Consider the following 21,544-nt stretch of genomic DNA (forward strand, 5'->3'; position numbering starts at 1 on the left):
ATAATCCGTTCTCTGCCTGAAAAAAGCGATACACAGCACACAGTGACTCAGTCACATACCATATCTGTGTGCACTGCTCAGGCTCAGGCCAGTGTGCTGCATCATCTATTATCTATATATAATATTATATATATCTGTCTGACTGCTCAGCTCACACAGCTTATAATTGTGGGGGAGACTGGGGAGCACTACTGCAGTGCCAGTTATAGGTTATAGCAGGAGCCAGGAGTACATAATATATTATATAGTGAGTGACCACCAGACACACAGTGCAGTTTATTTAATATATCCGTTCTCTGCCTGAAAAAAGCGATACACACAGTGACTCAGTCAGTCACATACCATATCTGTGTGCACTGCTCAGGCCAGTGTGCTGCATCATCTATATTATATATCTGTCTGACTGCTCAGCTCACACAGCTTATAATTGTGGGGGAGACTGGGGAGCACTACTGCAGTGCCAGTTATAGGTTATAGCAGGAGCCAGGAGTACATAATATTATATTAAAATTAAACAGTGCACACTTTTGCTGCAGGAGTGCCACTGCCAGTGTGACTAGTGACCAGTGACCTGACCACCAGTATATATAATATTAGTAGTATACTATCTCTTTATCAACCAGTCTATATTAGCAGCAGACACAGTACAGTGCGGTAGTTCACGGCTGTGGCTACCTCTGTGTCGGCACTCGGCAGCCCGTCCATAATTGTATATACCACCTAACCGTGGTTTTTTTTTCTTTCTTTATACATACATACTAGTTACGAGTATACTATCTCTTTATCAACCAGTCTATATATTAGCAGCAGACACAGTACAGTGCGGTAGTTCACGGCTGTGGCTACCTCTGTGTCGGCACTCGGCAGCCCGTCCATAATTGTATATACCACCTAACCGTGGTTTTTTTTTCTTTCTTTATACATACATACTAGTTACGAGTATACTATCTCTTTATCAACCAGTCTATATTAGCAGCAGACACAGTACAGTGCGGTAGTTCACGGCTGTGGCTACCTCTGTGTCGGCACTCGGCAGCCCGTCCATAATTGTATATACCACCTAACCGTGGTTTTTTTTTCTTTCTTTATACATACATACTAGTTACGAGTATACTATCTCTTTATCAACCAGTCTATATATTAGCAGCAGACACAGTACAGTGCGGTAGTTCACGGCTGTGGCTACCTCTGTGTCGGCACTCGGCAGCCCGTCCATAATTGTATATACCACCTAACCGTGTTTTTTTTTTTTTTCTTTATACATACATACTAGTTACGAGTATACTATCTCTTTATCAACCAGTCTATATTAGCAGCAGACACAGTACAGTGCGGTAGTTCACGGCTGTGGCTACCTCTGTGTCGGCACTCGGCAGCCCGTCCATAATTGTATATACCACCTAACCGTGGTTTTTTTTTCTTTCTTTATACATACATACTAGTTACGAGTATACTATCTCTTTATCAACCAGTCTATATATTAGCAGCAGACACAGTACAGTGCGGTAGTTCACGGCTGTGGCTACCTCTGTGTCGGCACTCGGCAGCCCGTCCATAATTGTATATACCACCTGTCACAATCCCATGTAGTTTCTACTCCATGCCTGGGGTGGCGCTCTCTGCTCTGGTGTTCAGAGTTCTGCTCTGTATCTGCATCTTGATTAGTAGCTGCTACCACAGCTGTGAGCAGCACCTGTACTCACTACTTAGGCCAGCCACACAGGCTCCCTGGTGCCAGTTCATCGAGTCAAGATTGTTACAGCTCCTGGTCCTGGTCATGCTGATCTCTGCTGCTAAATAGACGAAAGAACTGCCAGTGCTCTTGTTCCCGGCGAGTTTCTCCGCAGTCTACCCCAGTGTCTCCGGTGCTTCCAGCATTAACTGCTGCACAGCTTCCAGCATTCTCAAGCAGCTTCTGGACTTTAATTATTATTCTCAAGTTCCTGGAATCATCAGCGTCCTCAGTCACCGTTTACTACTTTGCAAATCACCAGTGTCTTTAATTATTATTCTCAAGTTCCTGGAATCATCAGCGTCCTCAGTCACCGTTTACTACTTTGCAAATCACCAGTGTCTTTAATTATTATTCTCAAGTTCCTGGAATCATCAGCGTCTTCAGTCACCATTTACTACTCTGCAAACCACCAGTGTCTTTAGTTATCATTCTCAAGTTCCTAGAATCATCAGTGTCTCCAGTCACCGTTTGCTACTCTGCAAACCATCAGTGTCTTTAATTGTTATTTTCAAGTTCCTGGAATCATCAGCGTCTTCAGTCACCGTTTACTACTCTGCAAACCATCAGTGTCTTTAATTGTTATTTTCAAGTTCCTAGAATCATCAGTGTCTCCAGTCACCGTTTACTACTCTGCAAATCACCAGTGTCTTTAATTATTATTCTCAAGTTCCTGGAATCATCAGCGTCTTCAGTCACCATTTACTACTCTACAAACCACCAGTGTCTTTAGTTATCATTCTCAAGTTCCTGGAATCATCAGCGTCTCCAGTCACCATTTACTACTCTGTAAACCACCAGTGTCTTTAACCATTATTCTTAAGTTCCTTAACTCATCAGCATCTTCAGTCACCATTTACAAGTCTGCAAATCACCAGTGTCTTAAATCATCATTCACAAGTTCCTTAACTCATCAGCACCTTTAGTCACCGTTCACAAGTTTACAAATCATCAGTGCCATCCTGTGTTCCAGTTACAGTGCAGTCCAGCTACAGTGCAATCCTGCAACCCTGGTACGTGCATACTCTACCACAGTCTACATCATTCTCATGTACTCACAGTTTCCTGGCATCCCATGTCCCCTCAGTTTTCCCTTTTGTGTTCTCTAGTTATTCCTGCTTTATATTTATTGTTTACAGTTGTACGTTGCTTTAATAAACTAGTTATTATTCCGTGAACCTCAGTCCCTGCTAATATGTTTTCACACTGGAAGATCCAAACGAATTCTGACAGTATGAACTGGCCTAAAACAAACAGCAGGGGAAATAATTGCAGTCTGCCTGAGGGAGTTTTCTCACAGCTCGTTAACCCCTCAGCTCCCGTGACATCACCTTCTTTAGATTTGTTACAACTGGGGGTTTTAAAGGAGCAGTTAGACCAGCTACAGACTTTAGTGTCCGGTATTCTATGCGTTCTTCCTGAATTCCTGGGGAGACTGGTGGACCCCAGTAAAATAGCTCCAGAAAAGGAGTTTTCTTCTGACCCATGGACTAGGCATGATAGGGGCACCTCTCCTCCTCAGACAAGAGGCAAGTTCCAAAGTTTCCCTCGACCTAGCCTCTCGGAAACAGAACGCCAGTATCGAAGAGACTATAAACTTTGCCTGTATTGTGGGGGTCAAGGACATTTTATTTTAACCTGTCCCATTCGAAAACCAAGAAATGAGGGCAGAGTGTATCTCCAATCTTTAAATACCATCTGTCACAAAACTGGTCTTCCACCTAGAGTTTCCAAGCCTGTCGCCCCAGGAGGGGGTTCTTCAGAGTGTCCAGCCCCAAGAAGGGGTTCTTCAGAGTGTCCAGCCCCAAGAAGGGGTTCTTCAGAGTGTCCAGCCCCAAGAGGGGGTTCTTCAGAGTGTCCAGCCCCAAGAGGGGGTTCTTCAGAGTGTCCAGCCCCAAGAGGGGGTTCTTCAGAGCGTCCAGCCCCAAGAGGGGGTTCTTCAGAGCGTCCAGCCCCAGTGAGGGGTTCAGAGCGTCCAGCCCCAGTGAGGGGTTTTACAGAATGTCCAGCCCCAAGAGGGGGTTCTTCAGAGCGTCCAGCCCCAGTGAAGGGTTCAGCGCATCCAGCCCCAGGAGGGGGTTCTTCAGAGTGTCCAGCCCCAGGCGGGGGTTCTTCAGAGGGTCCAGCCCCAGGAGGGGGTTCCGAGGGTCCAGCCCCAGGAAGGGGATCCGAGGGTCCAGAGCCAGAGGGTCTACAGAGTGCTGCCCAGCCAGAGGGTCTACAGAGTGCTGCCCAGCCAGAGGGTCTACAGAGTGCTGCCCAGCCAGAGGGTCTACAGAGTGCTGCCCAGCCAGAGGGTCTACAGAGTGCTGCCCAGCCAGAGGGTCTACAGAGTGCTGCCCAGCCAGAGGGTCTACAGAGTGCTGCCCAGCCAGAGAGCCTTCAGAGCGCTGCCCAGCCCCGTGAAGAGGGGGCTCTTGCCTCAGCCCAGCCCCGTGAAGAGGGGGCTCTTGCCTCAGCCCAGCCCCGTGAAGAGGGGGCTCTTGCCTCAGCCCAGCCCCGTGAAGAGGGGGCTCTTGCCTCAGCCCAGCCCCGTGAAGAGGGGGCTCTTGCCTCAGCCCAGCCCCGTGAAGAGGGGGCTCCTGCATTAGTTCAGCCCCGTGAAGAGGGGACTCCTGCATTAGTTCAGCCCCGTGAAGAGGGGGCTCCTGCCTTAGTTCAGCCCCGTGAAGAGGGGGTTCCTGCCTTAGTTCAGCCCCGTGAAGAGGGGGTTCCTGCCTTAGTTCAGCCCCGTGAAGAGGGGGTTCCTGCCTTAGTTCAGCCCCGTGAAGAGGGGGCTTTTGCCTTAGTTCAGCCCCGTGAAGAGGGGGCTTTTGCCTTAGTTCAGCCCCGTGAAGAGGGGGCTTTTGCCTTAGTTCAGCCCCGTGAAGAGGGGGCTTTTGCCTTAGTTCAGCCCCGTGAAGAGGGGGCTTTTGCCTTAGTTCAGCCCCGTGAAGAGGGGGCTTTTGCCTTAGTTCAGCCCCGTGAAGAGGGGGCTTTTGCCTTAGTTCAGCCCCGTGAAGAGGGGGCTTTTGCCTTAGTTCAGCCCCGTGAAGAGGGGGCTTCTGCCTTAGTTCAGCCCCGTGAAGAGGGGGCTTCTGCCTTAGTTCAGCCCCGTGAAGAGGGGGCTTCTGCCTTAGTTCAGCCCCGTGAAGAGGGGGCTTCTGCCGTAGTTCAGCCTCGTGACAAGGGGGCTTCTGCCTTAGTTCAGCCCCGTGAAGAGGGGGCTTCTGCCGTAGTTCAGCCTCGTGACAAGGGGGCTTCTGCCTTAGTTCAGCCCCGTGACGAGGGGGCTTTGAGCATTATGTCAATTTCAGAAGAAGAATCTAGCACTCTCGTTTCTCACAACACAGGCCATATATCTAGACACATAGGCACTGTTGTAGTCCTGGGTTCCAATTCTACTACTAACTTGTTGGCTCACGATTTGGGTACAGCCCAGTCCCCCAGGACTTCCAGGAAGGACCAAATCCAAAAAGTACCATCCAAGCCTCTAATCCAAGTTCAGTTAGGATCATCATATATTTCTGACCAGTCTTCTGAAAGTCTGTCCCCTCATCAGTGTCCTGATGATCCATCTCCAGTGTTTCCAGAAAATCAAGTTTCCACTTCACAGAATTCATCCAACGCTCCATCTTTGGATTACTTTGATGGAGATTTAACGCAATACTACGCACTAGTTAATCGATATGTTTCTATGATGGAGACAGATCTTTCCCTCGGAATTACTCCATCCAACATAGTTAAACTTTTATTCCTGACCTTCAGAGGAGAAGCCGCGGCTTGGGCTAGTCCACTAATTGAGACTAATGACCCAGTTCTTCTTAATCTTGTGGCCTTCAGTGAAATGGTAATTAAGAAATTCAATTCATGGTCTTACCAGTCTTCAGTCCCAAATGAGGTTCCTGCCCAGCCGGGGTCATCCAAGGTTCCTATCTATCTTGATTCATCCGAGAATCCTGTTGCCAGCTTTGAGACTCCAGCAATCAGCTTACCTGTTGGTTTTCTTCAGCTCCAGTCTATTGTTCCTACTGGGAAATCCACAAAAAGGAGAAAGAAGAAAAAGGGAAAATCTAAGTTGAAAGCCTCTGTTGGACTTCCTTTGCAGCATGAGGATACCGTGATATGCCCTCTACCTTTTGATTCAGACTCTGACATGTGTTGAGCGTGTGGAATCCGCTCCTTAGGGAGGGGGTACTGTCACAATCCCATGTAGTTTCTACTCCATGCCTGGGGTGGCGCTCTCTGCTCTGGTGTTCAGAGTTCTGCTCTGTATCTGCATCTTGATTAGTAGCTGCTACCACAGCTGTGAGCAGCACCTGTACTCACTACTTAGGCCAGCCACACAGGCTCCCTGGTGCCAGTTCATCGAGTCAAGATTGTTACAGCTCCTGGTCATGCTGATCTCTGCTGCTAAATAGACGAAAGAACTGCCAGTGCTCTTGTTCCCGGCGAGTTTCTCCGCAGTCTACCCCAGTGTCTCCGGTGCTTCCAGCATTAACTGCTGCACAGCTTCCAGCATTCTCAAGCAGCTTCTGGACTTTAATTATTATTCTCAAGTTCCTGGAATCATCAGCGTCCTCAGTCACCGTTTACTACTTTGCAAATCACCAGTGTCTTTAATTATTATTCTCAAGTTCCTGGAATCATCAGCGTCCTCAGTCACCGTTTACTACTTTGCAAATCACCAGTGTCTTTAATTATTATTCTCAAGTTCCTGGAATCATCAGCGTCTTCAGTCACCATTTACTACTCTGCAAACCACCAGTGTCTTTAGTTATCATTCTCAAGTTCCTAGAATCATCAGTGTCTCCAGTCACCGTTTGCTACTCTGCAAACCATCAGTGTCTTTAATTGTTATTTTCAAGTTCCTGGAATCATCAGCGTCTTCAGTCACCGTTTACTACTCTGCAAACCATCAGTGTCTTTAATTGTTATTTTCAAGTTCCTAGAATCATCAGTGTCTCCAGTCACCGTTTACTACTCTGCAAATCACCAGTGTCTTTAATTATTATTCTCAAGTTCCTGGAATCATCAGCGTCTTCAGTCACCATTTACTACTCTACAAACCACCAGTGTCTTTAGTTATCATTCTCAAGTTCCTGGAATCATCAGCGTCTCCAGTCACCATTTACTACTCTGTAAACCACCAGTGTCTTTAACCATTATTCTTAAGTTCCTTAACTCATCAGCATCTTCAGTCACCATTTACAAGTCTGCAAATCACCAGTGTCTTCAATCATCATTTACAAGTTCCTTAACTCATCAGCATCTTCAGTCACCATTTACAAGTCTGCAAATCACCAGTGTCTTAAATCATCATTCACAAGTTCCTTAACTCATCAGCACCTTTAGTCACCGTTCACAAGTTTACAAATCATCAGTGCCATCCTGTGTTCCAGTTACAGTGCAGTCCAGCTACAGTGCAATCCTGCAACCCTGGTACGTGCATACTCTACCACAGTCTACATCATTCTCATGTACTCACAGTTTCCTGGCATCCCATGTCCCCTCAGTTTTCCCTTTTGTGTTCTCTAGTTATTCCTGCTTTATATTTATTGTTTACAGTTGTACGTTGCTTTAATAAACTAGTTATTATTCCGTGAACCTCAGTCCCTGCTAATATGTTTTCACACTGGAAGATCCAAACGAATTCTGACACCACCTAACCGTGGTTTTTTTTCCTTTCTTTATACATACATACTAGTTACGAGTATACTATCTCTTTATCAACCAGTCTATATATTAGCAGCAGACACAGTACAGTGCGGTAGTTCACGGCTGTGGCTACCTCTGTGTCGGCACTCGGCAGCCCGTCCATAATTGTATATACCACCTAACCGTGGTTTTTTTTTTTCTTTCTTTATACATACATACTAGTTACGAGTATACTATCTCTCTTTATCAACCAGTCTATATATTAGCAGCAGACACAGTACAGTGCGGTAGTTCACGGCTGTGGCTACCTCTGTGTCGGCACTCGGCAGCCCGTCCATAATTGTATATACCACCTAACCGTGGTTTTTTTTTCTTTCTTTATACATACATACTAGTTACGAGTATACTATCTCTTTATCAACCAGTCTATATATTAGCAGCAGACACAGTACAGTGCGGTAGTTCACGGCTGTGGCTACCTCTGTGTCGGCACTCGGCAGCCCGTCCATAATTGTATATACCACCTAACCGTGGTTTTTTTTTCTTTCTTTATACGTACATACTAGTTACGAGTATACTATCTCTTTATCAACCAGTCTATATATTAGCAGCAGACACAGTACAGTGCGGTAGTTCACGGCTGTGGCTACCTCTGTGTCGGCACTCGGCAGCCCGTCCATAATTGTATATACCACCTAACCGTGGTTTTTTTTTCTTTCTTTATACATACATACTAGTTACGAGTATACTATCTCTTTATCAACCAGTCTATATATTAGCAGCAGACACAGTACAGTGCGGTAGTTCACGGCTGTGGCTACCTCTGTGTCGGCACTCGGCAGCCCGTCCATAATTGTATACTAGTATCCAATCCATCCATCTCCATTGTTTACCTGAGGTGCCTTTTAGTTGTGCCTATTAAAATATGGAGAACAAAAATGTTGAGGTTCCAAAATTAGGGAAAGATCAAGATCCACTTCCACCTCGTGCTGAAGCTGCTGCCACTAGTCATGGCCGAGACGATGAAATGCCAGCAACGTCGTCTGCCAAGGCCGATGCCCAATGGCATAGTACAGAGCATGTCAAAACCAAAACACCAAATATCAGTAAAAAAAGGACTCCAAAACCTAAAATAAAATTGTCGGAGGAGAAGCGTAAACTTGCCAATATGCCATTTACCACACGGAGTGGCAAGGAACGGCTGAGGCCCTGGCCTATGTTCATGGCTAGTGGTTCAGCTTCACATGAGGATGGAAGCACTCAGCCTCTCGCTAGAAAACTGAAAAGACTCAAGCTGGCAAAAGCACCGCAAAGAACTGTGCGTTCTTTGAAATCCCAAATCCACAAGGAGAGTCCAATTGTGTCGGTTGCGATGCCTGACCTTCCCAACACTGGACGTGAAGAGCATGCGCCTTCCACCATTTGCACGCCCCCTGCAAGTGCTGGAAGGAGCACCCGCAGTCCAGTTCCTGATAGTCAGATTGAAGATGTCAGTGTTGAAGTACACCAGGATGAGGAGGATATGGGTGTTGCTGGCGCTGGGGAGGAAATTGACCAGGAGGATTCTGATGGTGAGGTGGTTTGTTTAAGTCAGGCACCCGGGGAGACACCTGTTGTCCGTGGGAGGAATATGGCCGTTGACATGCCAGGTGAAAATACCAAAAAAATCAGCTCTTTGGTGTGGAGGTATTTCACCAGAAATGCGGACAACAGGTGTCAAGCCGTGTGTTCCCTTTGTCAAGCTGTAATAAGTAGGGGTAAGGACGTTAACCACCTCGGAACATCCTCCCTTATACGTCACCTGCAGCGCATTCATAATAAGTCAGTGACAAGTTCAAAAACTTTGGGTGACAGCGGAAGCAGTCCACTGACCAGTAAATCCCTTCCTCTTGTAACCAAGCTCACGCAAACCACCCCACCAACTCCCTCAGTGTCAATTTCCTCCTTCCCCAGGAATGCCAATAGTCCTGCAGGCCATGTCACTGGCAATTCTGACGAGTCCTCTCCTGCCTGGGATTCCTCCGATGCATCCTTGCGTGTAACGCCTACTGCTGCTGGCGCTGCTGTTGTTGCCGCTGGGAGTCGATGGTCATCCCAGAGGGGAAGTCGTAAGCCCACTTGTACTACTTCCAGTAAGCAATTGACTGTTCAACAGTCCTTTGCGAGGAAGATGAAATATCACAGCAGTCATCCTACTGCAAAGCGGATAACTGAGTCCTTGACAACTATGTTGGTGTTAGACGTGCGTCCGGTATCCGCCGTTAGTTCACAGGGAACTAGACAATTTATTGAGGCAGTGTGCCCCCGTTACCAAATACCATCTAGGTTCCACTTCTCTAGGCAGGCGATACCGAGAATGTACACGGACGTCAGAAAAAGACTCACCAGTGTCCTAAAAAATGCAGTTGTACCCAATGTCCACTTAACCACGGACATGTGGACAAGTGGAGCAGGGCAGGGTCAGGACTATATGACTGTGACAGCCCACTGGGTAGATGTATGGACTCCCGCCACAAGAACAGCAGCGGCGGCACCAGTAGCAGCATCTCGCAAACGCCAACTCTTTCCTAGGCAGGCTACGCTTTGTATCACCGCTTTCCAGAATACGCACACAGCTGAAAACCTCTTACGGCAACTGAGGAAGATCATCGCGGAATGGCTTACCCCAATTGGACTCTCCTGTGGATTTGTGGCATCGGACAACGCCAGCAATATTGTGTGTGCATTAAATATGGGCAAATTCCAGCACGTCCCATGTTTTGCACATACCTTGAATTTGGTGGTGCAGAATTTTTTAAAAAACGACAGGGGCGTGCAAGAGATGCTGTCGGTGGCCAGAAAAATTGCGGGACACTTTCGGCGTACAGGCACCACGTACAGAAGACTGGAGCACCACCAAAAACTACTGAACCTGCCCTGCCATCATCTGAAGCAAGAAGTGGTAACGAGGTGGAATTCAACCCTCTATATGCTTCAGAGGTTGGAGGAGCAGCAAAAGGCCATTCAAGCCTATACAATTGAGCACGATATAGTAGGTGGAATGCACCTGTCTCAAGTGCAGTGGAGAATGATTTCAACGTTGTGCAAGGTTCTGATGCCCTTTGAACTTGCCACACGTGAAGTCAGTTCAGACACTGCCAGCCTGAGTCAGGTCATTCCCCTCATCAGGCTTTTGCAGAAGAAGCTGGAGGCATTGAAGAAGGAGCTAAAAGGGAGCGATTCCGCTAGGCATGTGGGACTTGTGGATGCAGCCCTTAATTCGCTTAACAAGGATTCACGGGTGGTCAATCTGTTGAAATCAGAGCACTACATTTTGGCCACCGTGCTCGATCCTAGATTTAAAGCCTACCTTGGATCTCTCTTTCCGGCAGACACAGGTCTGCTGGGGTTGAAAGACCTGCTGGTGACAAAATTGTCAAGTCAAGCGGAACGCGACCTGTCAACATCTCCTCCTTCACATTCTCCCGCAACTGGGGGTGCGAGGAAAAGGCTCAGAATTCCGAGCCCACCCGCTGGCGGTGATGCAGGGCAGTCTGGAGCGACTGCTGATGCTGACATCTGGTCCGGACTGAAGGACCTGACAACGATTACGGACATGTCATCTACTGTCACTGCATATGATTCTCTCAACATTGATAGAATGGTGGAGGATTATATGAGTGACCGCATCCAAGTAGGCACGTCACACAGTCCGTACTTATACTGGCAGGAAAAAGAGGCAATTTGGAGGCCCTTGCACAAACTGGCTTTATTCTACCTAAGTTGCCCTCCCACAAGTGTGTACTCCGAAAGAGTGTTTAGTGCCGCCGCTCACCTTGTCAGCAATCGGCGTACGAGGTTACATCCAGAAAATGTGGAGAAGATGATGTTCATTAAAATGAATTATAATCAATTCCTCCGCGGAGACATTGACCAGCAGCAATTGCCTCCACAAAGTACACAGGGAGCTGAGATGGTGGATTCCAGTGGGGACGAATTGATAATCTGTGAGGAGGGGGATGTACACGGTGATATATCGGAGGGTGAAGATGAGGTGGACATCTTGCCTCTGTAGAGCCAGTTTGTGCAAGGAGAGATTAATTGCTTCTTTTTTGGGGGGGGTCCAAACCAACCCGTCATATCAGTCACAGTCGTGTGGCAGACCCTGTCACTGAAATGATGGGTTGGTTAAAGTGTGCATGTCCTGTTTTGTTTACACAACATAAGGGTGGGTGGGAGGGCCCAAGGACAATTCCATCTTGCACCTCTTTTTTCTTTTCTTTTTCTTTGCATCATGTGCTGATTGGGGAGGGTTTTTTGGAAGGGACATCCTGCGTGACACTGCAGTGCCACTCCTAGATGGGCCCGGTGTTTGTGTCGGCCACTAGGGTCGCTAATCTTACTCACACAGTCAGCTACCTCATTGCGCCTCTTTTTTTCTTTGCGTCATGTGCTGTTTGGGGAGGGTTTTTTGGAAGGGACATCCTGCGTGACACTGCAGTGCCACTCCTAGATGGGCCCGGTGTTTGTGTCGGCCACTAGGGTCGCTAATCTTACTCACACAGTCAGCTACCTCATTGCGCCTCTTTTTTTCTTTGCATCATGTGCTGTTTGGGGAGGGTTTTTTGGAAGGGACATCCTGCGTGACACTGCAGTGCCACTCCTAGATGGGCCCGGTGTTTGTGTCGGCCACTAGGGTCGCTAATCTTACTCACACAGCTACCTCATTGCGCCTCTTTTTTTCTTTGCGTCATGTGCTGTTTGGGGAGGGTTTTTTGGAAGGGACATCCTGCGAGACACTGCAGTGCCACTCCTAGATGGGCCCGGTGTTTGTGTCGGCCACTAGGGTCGCTAATCTTACTCACACAGCTACCTCATTGCGCCTCTTTTTTTCTTTGCGTCATGTGCTGTTTGGGGAGGGTTTTTTGGAAGGGCCATCCTGCGTGACACTGCAGTGCCACTCCTAGATGGGCCCGGTGTTTGTGTCGGCCACTAGGGTCGCTAATCTTACTCACACAGCTACCTCATTGCGCCTCTTTTTTTCTTTGCGTCATGTGCTGTTTGGGGAGGGTTTTTTGGAAGGGCCATCCTGCGTGACACTGCAGTGCCACTCCTAGATGGGCCCGGTGTTTGTGTCGGCCACTAGGGTCGCTAATCTTACTCACACAGCTACCTCATTGCGCCTCTTTTTTTCTTTGCGTCATGTGCTGTTTGGGGAGGGTTTTTTGGAAGGGACATCCTGCGTGACACTGCAGTGCCACTCCTAGATGGGCCCGGTGTTTGTGTCGGCCACTAGGGTCGCTAATCTTACTCACACAGTCAGCTACCTCATTGCGCCTCTTTTTTTCTTTGCATCATGTGCTGTTTGGGGAGGGTTTTTTGGAAGGGACATCCTGCGTGACACTGCAGTGCCACTCCTAGATGGGCCCGGTGTTTGTGTCGGCCACTAGGGTCGCTAATCTTACTCACACAGCTACCTCATTGCGCCTCTTTTTTTCTTTGCGTCATGTGCTGTTTGGGGAGGGTTTTTTGGAAGGGACATCCTGCGAGACACTGCAGTGCCACTCCTAGATGGGCCCGGTGTTTGTGTCGGCCACTAGGGTCGCTTATCTTACTCACACAGCGACCTCGGTGCAAATTTTAGGACTAAAAATAATATTGTGAGGTGTGAGGTATTCAGAATAGACTGAAAATGAGTGTAAATTATGGTTTTTGAGGTTAATAATACTTTGGGATCTAAATGACCCCCAAATTCTATGATTTAAGCTGTTTTTTAGTGTTTTTTGAAAAAAACACCCGAATCCAAAACACACCCGAATCCGACAAAAAAAATTCGGTGAGGTTTTGCCAAAACGCGGTCGAACCCAAAACACGGCCGCGGAACCGAACCCAAAACCAAAACACCAAACCCGAAAAATTTCAGGCGCTCATCTCTAGTCAAAAGTCAGACAGTCAAAAGTCAGACACAAAAAAATATATATTTTTTTTGTGTGTGTGTTTTTAAACATTTTAAACCCAAATTTGGCGAAATTCGTCTGCTCGCCACGCTTCGGGCTCGGTGTCTCGCTTCGCTCGCCACAACTTTACTATAGGGTAATAGTTTGGGACATGGATAGTAAATAAGGCAAAAGTTGTAAAACACAGAAGAAGAAAAAAAAACATTTTTTTTCTGTCTGACTTATGACCCTGTCTGACTTTTGACCCTGTCTATCTTTTGACTGTCGACCATATGGTGTCTAACTAATGACTATCTTTTAACTGTCTATCTATAGACTGGAACCCATTAGAAAGGCGGATTGAGATAAATAGGGCCCTTTATCTGTAAATGCCATTGGCACATTTTAAATGGGAAGAAATTGAGAACTCTTGATGAGTTACAGGGGCACCCAGAGTGATGGGGCATGTACACAGTGGGGTTTATTCCGAGTTGATCGCTCGCTAGCTACTTTTAGCAGCCGTGCAAACGCATAGTCGCCACCCATGGGGGATTGTATTTTCTCTTTGCAAGTGTGCGAACACGTGTGCAGCCGAGCTGGACGAAAAAGTTTTTTGCAGTTTCCGAGTAGCTCTGGACTTACTCAGCCTTGCGATCACTTCAGTCTTTTTGGTCCCGGAATTGACGTCAGACACCCGCCCTGCAAACGCTTGGACACGCTTGCGTTTTTCCAAACACTCCCTGAAAACGGCCAGTTGCCACCCACAAACGCCCTCTTCCTGTCAATCTCCATGCGATCGGCTGTGCGAATGGATTCTTCGTTAAATCCATCGCCCAGCAATGATCCGCTTTGTACCCGTACGACGTGCCTGCGCATTGCGGTGCATACACATGCGCAGTAGTAACCTGTTCGCTGCGCTGCGAAAAACGGCAACGAGCGATCAACTCACAATGACCCCCAGTAACCGGACCTGGGTCAGTCAATGGGTCAGCATCTCCATAATGGCCCAATATGATTATCTGCCGTATCCCTTTGACAGTACAGGTGCCAAAAACTATGCTAATAGCTAATAAGGGGATCATCATTTCATTAAAGGGGATTTATGAACTAACCCCTCTGACTCCCTGCGTTCTAGTAATAAGGCACCTGAAATGTCCAAAAATAAGGTTCCCTAAAACAAACTTGAATCCAATTTCCATTTTCGTTTGCAATACTGTAGTGTAAATAAGATAAATTGGGCATAACCACACAGGGACCTTTGTTGTAGAAGATGTCTATAATAAATTGAGGGAAATAAAAGAGGTAATAATATTCATTAATATATAATGAGTCTGAAGCAGTGAGATAAATAAATGTATCCAGCACTCTGCTTATCGGAACAAAGTATGAACAGAGCAATTCATTAAAATAGAGGCAAGCAAATATTATGTAAACACCGATCTGCATAACCTGCTAACACTGTACATAGCCTGATAAAGGAAATATAAGGTAATCTGTAAGTGTTACTCTGGGCTTTGGTACATAGTAAGTGGCTCTCTTGAGGATTGGAAATCCTGACCTCACCTTTTATCCCTCTAAACCCTCTTAAACCTCTTACCACGGTTCTGCTGCACACACTGACTGTGCTTCTGGGAAATGGAACTTGCTATGTGATTATCTTATGATTTTGGGCACGTAATGTTTACACTTTTGGATAAGATCGCACCCTCTATTTTTTTTCTTTCTTCAAAATAATTTTTATTAGTGGAGCAATAAAACAAGCAAAATACACTAGCATAGAGCAGTCTGTAAACAGTACTAGGATATGTACAAAGATTGAAATTAAGGAGAAACAATTCTAGCATTAACAATCCCATCAGTGTAATAAAACTGCACCCCCTATTTTAATACATGTTCATGTACTGGTGACGGTGTGGCCTGATCAGAGGCGGATTGGCCATAGGGCCCACAGGGAAGATTCCTGGTGGGCCGACGCACCCGTGGGGCCTGTTTTGTTTGAGGACATGTGGTCCTATTTATAGACATAATGAATAAGATGCTAAATAATTTGCATATATGAAAATTTCTTTGCCACTTAGCCTTTGATTGCAGATGATCTAGTGTATGCTCTGTCTGCCTGCTTGGCTGACATATAAGATTGAGTGAATAGTGATTAGGATACGGTTGGTATAATAAGCAAGAAAATATATCTTTCTAAAGAATTATATAGTTTCCTAAATTCTGAAGGTGTATTATATAATGTGCTTATAATATGTAATTTTAATTTTTTTCAACTTCCCCCTTGATGTTGGACATCCCCACTATCTGGAAAGTCTTGGGGGGAGGGTGCTGCTGCCATGGCCCATGGCTAGACCTTACACCTCTAGTGCTGCCCATGTGGGGCCACTAGTACACATTTTTCCAGGGCTGCTTTTTGTTCCCAATCCGCCCCTGGGCCTGATCATGAGTCACACACACAGCTCCGTCGCCAGTTTTAGCAAATTGTGCATGCACCGCAGCGAATGTACAACATACTTGCCTACTTTTGAAAACACATTTTCAGGGAGATTGTGAGAATAGGGATCTGCGGGCTTTCCATCTATGGTTGCCATCATTGGTGCCATCGGTGATAACCATCGATGGAACATAAACATCTATGGTGAACCATCGATGGTTTGTACCACTCGATGGCCACCGCTGGCAGGTGCTGGCTGGGCTGTGGACAAATCAGAAATGCAGATGGGGCTTAGTGGGACAACAGGGGTGGGGCTAAGCTTTGTGTCCATGGGAAAAAAGAATACTATTTGCCTCCACTCAGCCATCGATAGCAGGGAACCATTGGCTCCCTGCCATTGATGGCAAAACCATCGACCATAGGTAGTTAACCATCAATGTTTGCCAACTATCGATGTTCAATGGCCATCCCTATTGTGAAACAACACCTATGAGTGCGGCGTTATAGGGGATGTGTACTGTCTGAGAGGCCTGTCATAGAATCCAAATGTAAATGAGTCCCTATTCACTTATAGTTAGGCACATATATAAACTCTCATATGGCCATGGGGAAACCTTATTTGAAGATATATGTAGCCATATGCATCAGTATGCCTTATAACCAATACAGGAAAATGATCTAATTTGAATGTACGTATCTCTGATTTCTCCCCCCCCCCCCCAAGAAAATAACAGCTACATAATGGGGGTAAAGTACAAGCAGGGAGATTGCTTACTCTTCAAGGAGTTAGGGAGATTGCTGCTACTTCAGGGAGTCTCCCTGACAATCAGGGAGAATTGGGAAGTATGAAGTACACATCTTTATATATCCACGGACATCAATTCTGATCTCCACTATTTTTCTTTACGTGGAATGGGTTTCAGGGTGGTAACTGGACATATGCACATAAGAGATCAGTCTTCTGGAAGTGTCATGGGACTGTTATTGGCATGTAGTCTGAGTTACGTCCCATTCTGAGTAATACTTATGCCAAGTTCACGCCTATTTCAGATGGATCTTTTGCACTCAGCTTAGGGCAAGCGTAAGTGCCGACACTAGGGACGCCGACTGCGCTGGTGGAAAACAGTGAAGCGTAGCAATGTATTAAGCCACATCTATAGTAGTATTAGCGTTCCATTTGCAAAACACATTCCATATGTGGCCGCGTAATGACCTGCGTGCGAATCTAAATCAGGCTCAATATGTTCAATTAGTCTTCCTGCTTGTAGAGCGCTGCAGAATATTTTGGTGCTACAGAATGTGCTTACAGTACGTTATAATAACAGTAATGATAATAATGACTAAAATGATAATTATTTTTTTATAATATAACTGTTTTGCAAAGAATCATCTGTTTGCATGGCATTTGATCAGTGTTACAGTTGCATTTATATAGTGTAGCGTTTAATGGCATGTAGCATTTAACAAAAACCCCTAATGCTTTTGTGGTAGAGGTGACCTAATCATGAAAGGTTCTATAAGGAGAACCGATGTTATAGTAGTTTGTTTTATGGCCGAAACCAGTCACAAACCTTTTAGTTCTACCATAAACAAGTCCTTTAAAAAAAATGTGAGTTTAAAAAAGTCTAATGCAAATTGCTAAAAAAATAAAAAAATACAATTAGTCATTCAAAACAATATTGAAAATGAAGATTTGTACACAATTGCCATATTCATTGTCTAATATATCCTGGCTCGGGTCTGTGGTCAGTTCGGAACTCGGATTTACGAATACAACTCGGGTTTTGGATTGCATATAAACAGGTCCAAATATACATGATTGTAGCTGTTTTTATCAATGATTCTCGATTTTTTTCAAAAATAAATTTTAAACCAACACTGAATCTGAACCAAACACTTGAGGGTGGTTTTGTCAAAACCAAAACACGCGGTCCGCGCACATCTTTAGTAAACACATTAATGTGTGGCCCCACTTGAGCAGGATGCCTGATAATTATGTAATAGGAAATAATTGGTTTATTGTCGGGTTATTTGTAAACTGTTGACCACTGTTGACCCTTACGTATTGTCATCTTCCTGAAACACTAATAGGCCCATGTGTGTGTATAAGAGCCAAAAGACTAGATCTTGTCCAGCGATTTATGAACAGTGACCTTATCGATCTACAGTTGGGCCAAGCAGTGGGCATCTTTATACCTTTAACCATCCCTATTCATGCATGTATAGAGTTTATTGAAAGTAGGAGATATAAGAAAGTTGCTTGTGATAACTTTACTATTTTAGTTAAAAAATGTTTTTATGTTTTACAGCCTTGGCCAAATGTTTCCAATCTTGCAAAGGACTTTATAGATCGCTTGCTCACTGTGGATTCCACTGATCGATTGTCGGCAAGTGATGCCACACAACATCAATGGATCAAGTCTATGGCTGCATCATCATCCATGAAGAACCTTCACAGGTCCATCTCACAAAACATGAAAAGAAGGGTCTCATCTCGATGCCAGAGCACCAAGTCGGAGCAGTCTCTGAAATCTGGCCATTCCAACAAGTCACGGCGCATGAGAGAGATCATGGAACGCAATTTGCGTTACCAGGCACATGTTCTGGGCAATGATGCCTGAGACACAACATTTTACCTCTGCAATAATTTTACCATCCACTTATTAACTCTCTGTATGAAAATATAATGCATGTCAACCAAAGTCCCATAAACAGTAGGTCCTGGTGTAATTATCACACGATACACGTCTTCACATCTTCTGAACCTTGTAAATAATATGATGATCAAATATTATGTACATAGTAATGGTCCTTTATATACTGTATTGAGGGTGTCACTTTGGGTAGGAGGGGCGGTCTTTGTGAAGGAATTTATGTTGTATATTACTTCTTCATGTTAAGTTTGTTTTTGTTATACTATAATGGACTTTTTTTTAGATCTGATATATCAAATTCTTATAACTGAGAGCATTAAATGTGATTTCCTTACAAAGTTTCAGTATACACGCATTTATATCAATCAACAACTAATTATAATTATAGGCTATTGTTTATCAAATAGCATAATTAGAAATAATAACCATTGTCAAAAAATTACTTTCAAATAGATTTTTTAAGGTTCGCCCAGATATATGTCTCAGTGACTCTCTTAGCTGTCTACCTGAAATAATTAGAGTTCTGTCCTGGCTGAAAAAGTCACGCGTTTCATTATATCTTAACTCTTAAGGGAGCGGTAACGTATGGTAAGTAGAGTTTCTGTAGTGTGTTACGTCATTGTGCAGGGTCTGACAGTCAGCATGGGCCTTTAGGGACCTATTTATCGTTGCACCCAAGTTGGCAGCAATTACATCCACGTTGCATGCACAAAACCAGTGTTGCATCTATATTGGGTGCAGTGTGCGCTGTGCACATGGGCCCCTGGGTCCAGAAGGGCCCACACCGCACACTAAGCCCTCATTTTTTTGAATACTTACCTCTCCATAGTCCCACAGCAGCAGCAGTGACAGTGACTCTGAGCACTAGGTGGTGCATTTTGCACGTGCGCAGTAGGGAAAAATCACCGGGAAAATGGCCACCACACCATTTTATGGGAAACCTTCACACCACCTAGAGCTCAGAGTCGCTGCTGCTGCCTGCTAGAGAGGAGTGGGCCCTGGATGGACACTGTACACATTTCTTTTAAGTCTTATCTATTTTATGGGGTATATGCAATTCCGGGCGAATTGCGGCTTTTTTTCGCCCGTTTTTAAATTCGACACAATTCGACCGTCGAATTCCGTCCGGCGGGTGCCGGAATTCGACATATTCAATAAAAAACGGATTCGACAGTCCCGCTGTCGAAAAACGGACCAATTGACGGATAAGTGCGTCCTGGATTCGACTTTTCCGACGGCGCAAAAATGGTTAAAAAAAATTGCGTGGGGTCCCCCCTCCTAAGCATAACCAGCCTCGGGCTCTTTGAGCCGGTCCTGGTTGTAAAAATACGGGGGAAAAATGGACAGGGGATCCCCCGTATTTTTAGAACCAGCACCGGGCTCTGCGTCCGGTCCTGGTGCAAGAAATACGGGGGACAAAAAGCGTAGGGGTCCCCCGTATTTTTTGAACTAGCACCGGGCTCCACTAGCTGGAGAGATAATGCCACAGCCGGGGGACACTTTTATACCGGTCCCTGCGGCCCTGGCATAAAATCCCCAACTAGTCACCCCTGGCAGGGTCAAGGGTCCCCCGTCCAGCCACCCAAGGGCCAGGGGTGAAGCCCGAGGCTGTCCCCCCCATCCAAGGGCTGTGGATGGGGGGCTGATAGCCATGTATAAAAATCAAAGTACGTGGATTACAAAAACAGGACAGGACACACTGGATTTAGGTGAGTATAATTTTATTTTCAGGTACCCCGGATTCTTGGAGACGTCGACAGACTTGGAGATGTGGACACAGTCGGCGTGTGAACATAGGTAAGTATGTGTGTGTCTGCATGTATGTAATAAAGTTTTACTTTCACGGTGTGCGTGTCCTGTTTTTATTTGGGTATATTTTTGCAGTAGAACTACAGGTACCAGCGGGCCCGTTTCCTCCCGCATGCTGGTACTTGTGGTTCTCCAAGTACCAGCTTGCAGGGGAGGCTTGCTGGGACTTGTAGTTCTTCTGCAAAAAACAATATTCTTTGATTTTTACACATGGCTATCAGCCCCCCTTCCGCAGCCCTTGGATGGGGGGGACAGCCTCGGGCTTCACCCCTGGCCCTTGGGTGGCTGGAGGGGGGGACCCCTTGATTTAAGGGGTCCCCACTCCTCCAGGGTACCCCGGCCAGGGGTGATTAGTTGGGGGGGGTAATGCCACGGCCGCAGGGACCTATATAAAAGTGTCCCCCAGCCGTGGCATTATCTCTCCAGCTAGTAGAGCCCGGTGCTGGTGTAAAAAATACGGGGGACCCCTACGCTTTTTGTCCCCCGTATTTTTTGCATCTGGACCGGACGCAGAGCCCAGTGCTGGTTTTAAAAATACGGGGGATCCCCTGTCCATTTCCCCCCCGTATTTTTACAACCAGGACCGGCTCAAAGAGCCCGAGGCTGGTTATGCTTAGGAGGGGGGACCCCACGCATTTTTTTTTTAACCCATTCCCACCCCTTCCCACTGAAAACCATGCTCTCTCTATTTTAGTCAGTTTAAAAAAAATATATTAATTGTAAAAATATATAAATAATAGTTGTCTCCTAATAGACAAACATAAGTACCTAATCCCTTCTAATATAAATAGATATGCTATTAGCAATAAAAAAAAAAAAAAAACAACATGTTTTTAAATTTTTTTATTAGATTCCGCCAGCAAAGTGAGGCGGAATGAAATTGACGAAATTACTGTCGAAAAGCACTGTTGTCGAATCGACATTCTTCAATTGAATATACTTTTGTCGAAAAGTCACATTTTTACCATTGCAGACATGTCGAATTTGACAACTGTCGAATTTGAAAAAGTCGAATCTGAAAAGTCAGTTTTTTGTCGAGAAGTACTGTATTGCATTGTCGAATTTTTTTTTGGTCGAAAATGCCCAATTTTTCGACATTTTCGGCAATTCGACCGCAATTGCATATACCCCTATATATTTAACCAATTAAAAGCTATATTTTAATATACTATAACCATTATGTGTGCCCCCTCAAAAGACTGCCTCTCTTCTTTCCTTACCTGCCTGTAGGTTAGGAATCTGGCCTATGTATAACTGGCTACTGTCTAACTCCTGGGGGACACCACCAACAAATCCTAATATTATCAGTGGGAACAATACACCTTCCTTAACTTACATATTAAGTTAGTTCAATCATCTACAC

At 45.7% G+C, this 21,544-nt stretch overlaps 1 protein-coding gene across 1 annotated transcript in view; it reads left to right on the forward strand.

Annotated features, from left to right (window-relative positions):
* The window catches only part of PSKH2 (protein serine kinase H2), an 88,310-nt gene extending 69,643 nt beyond the window's left edge, over positions 1–18,667 (forward strand). Inside the window, exon 3 of the mRNA XM_063925038.1 lies at positions 18,028–18,667. Within this exon, the coding sequence (XP_063781108.1) occupies positions 18,028–18,339 (312 nt within the window). The 3' untranslated portion in view covers positions 18,340–18,667. The remainder of the gene's footprint in view (positions 1–18,027) is intronic.
* The last annotated feature ends 2,877 nt before the right edge of the window (positions 18,668–21,544 follow it).

This window comes from Pseudophryne corroboree, chromosome 5 (assembly GCF_028390025.1).
Source record: "Pseudophryne corroboree isolate aPseCor3 chromosome 5, aPseCor3.hap2, whole genome shotgun sequence".
NCBI classification, from domain to species: domain Eukaryota; kingdom Metazoa; phylum Chordata; class Amphibia; order Anura; family Myobatrachidae; genus Pseudophryne; species Pseudophryne corroboree.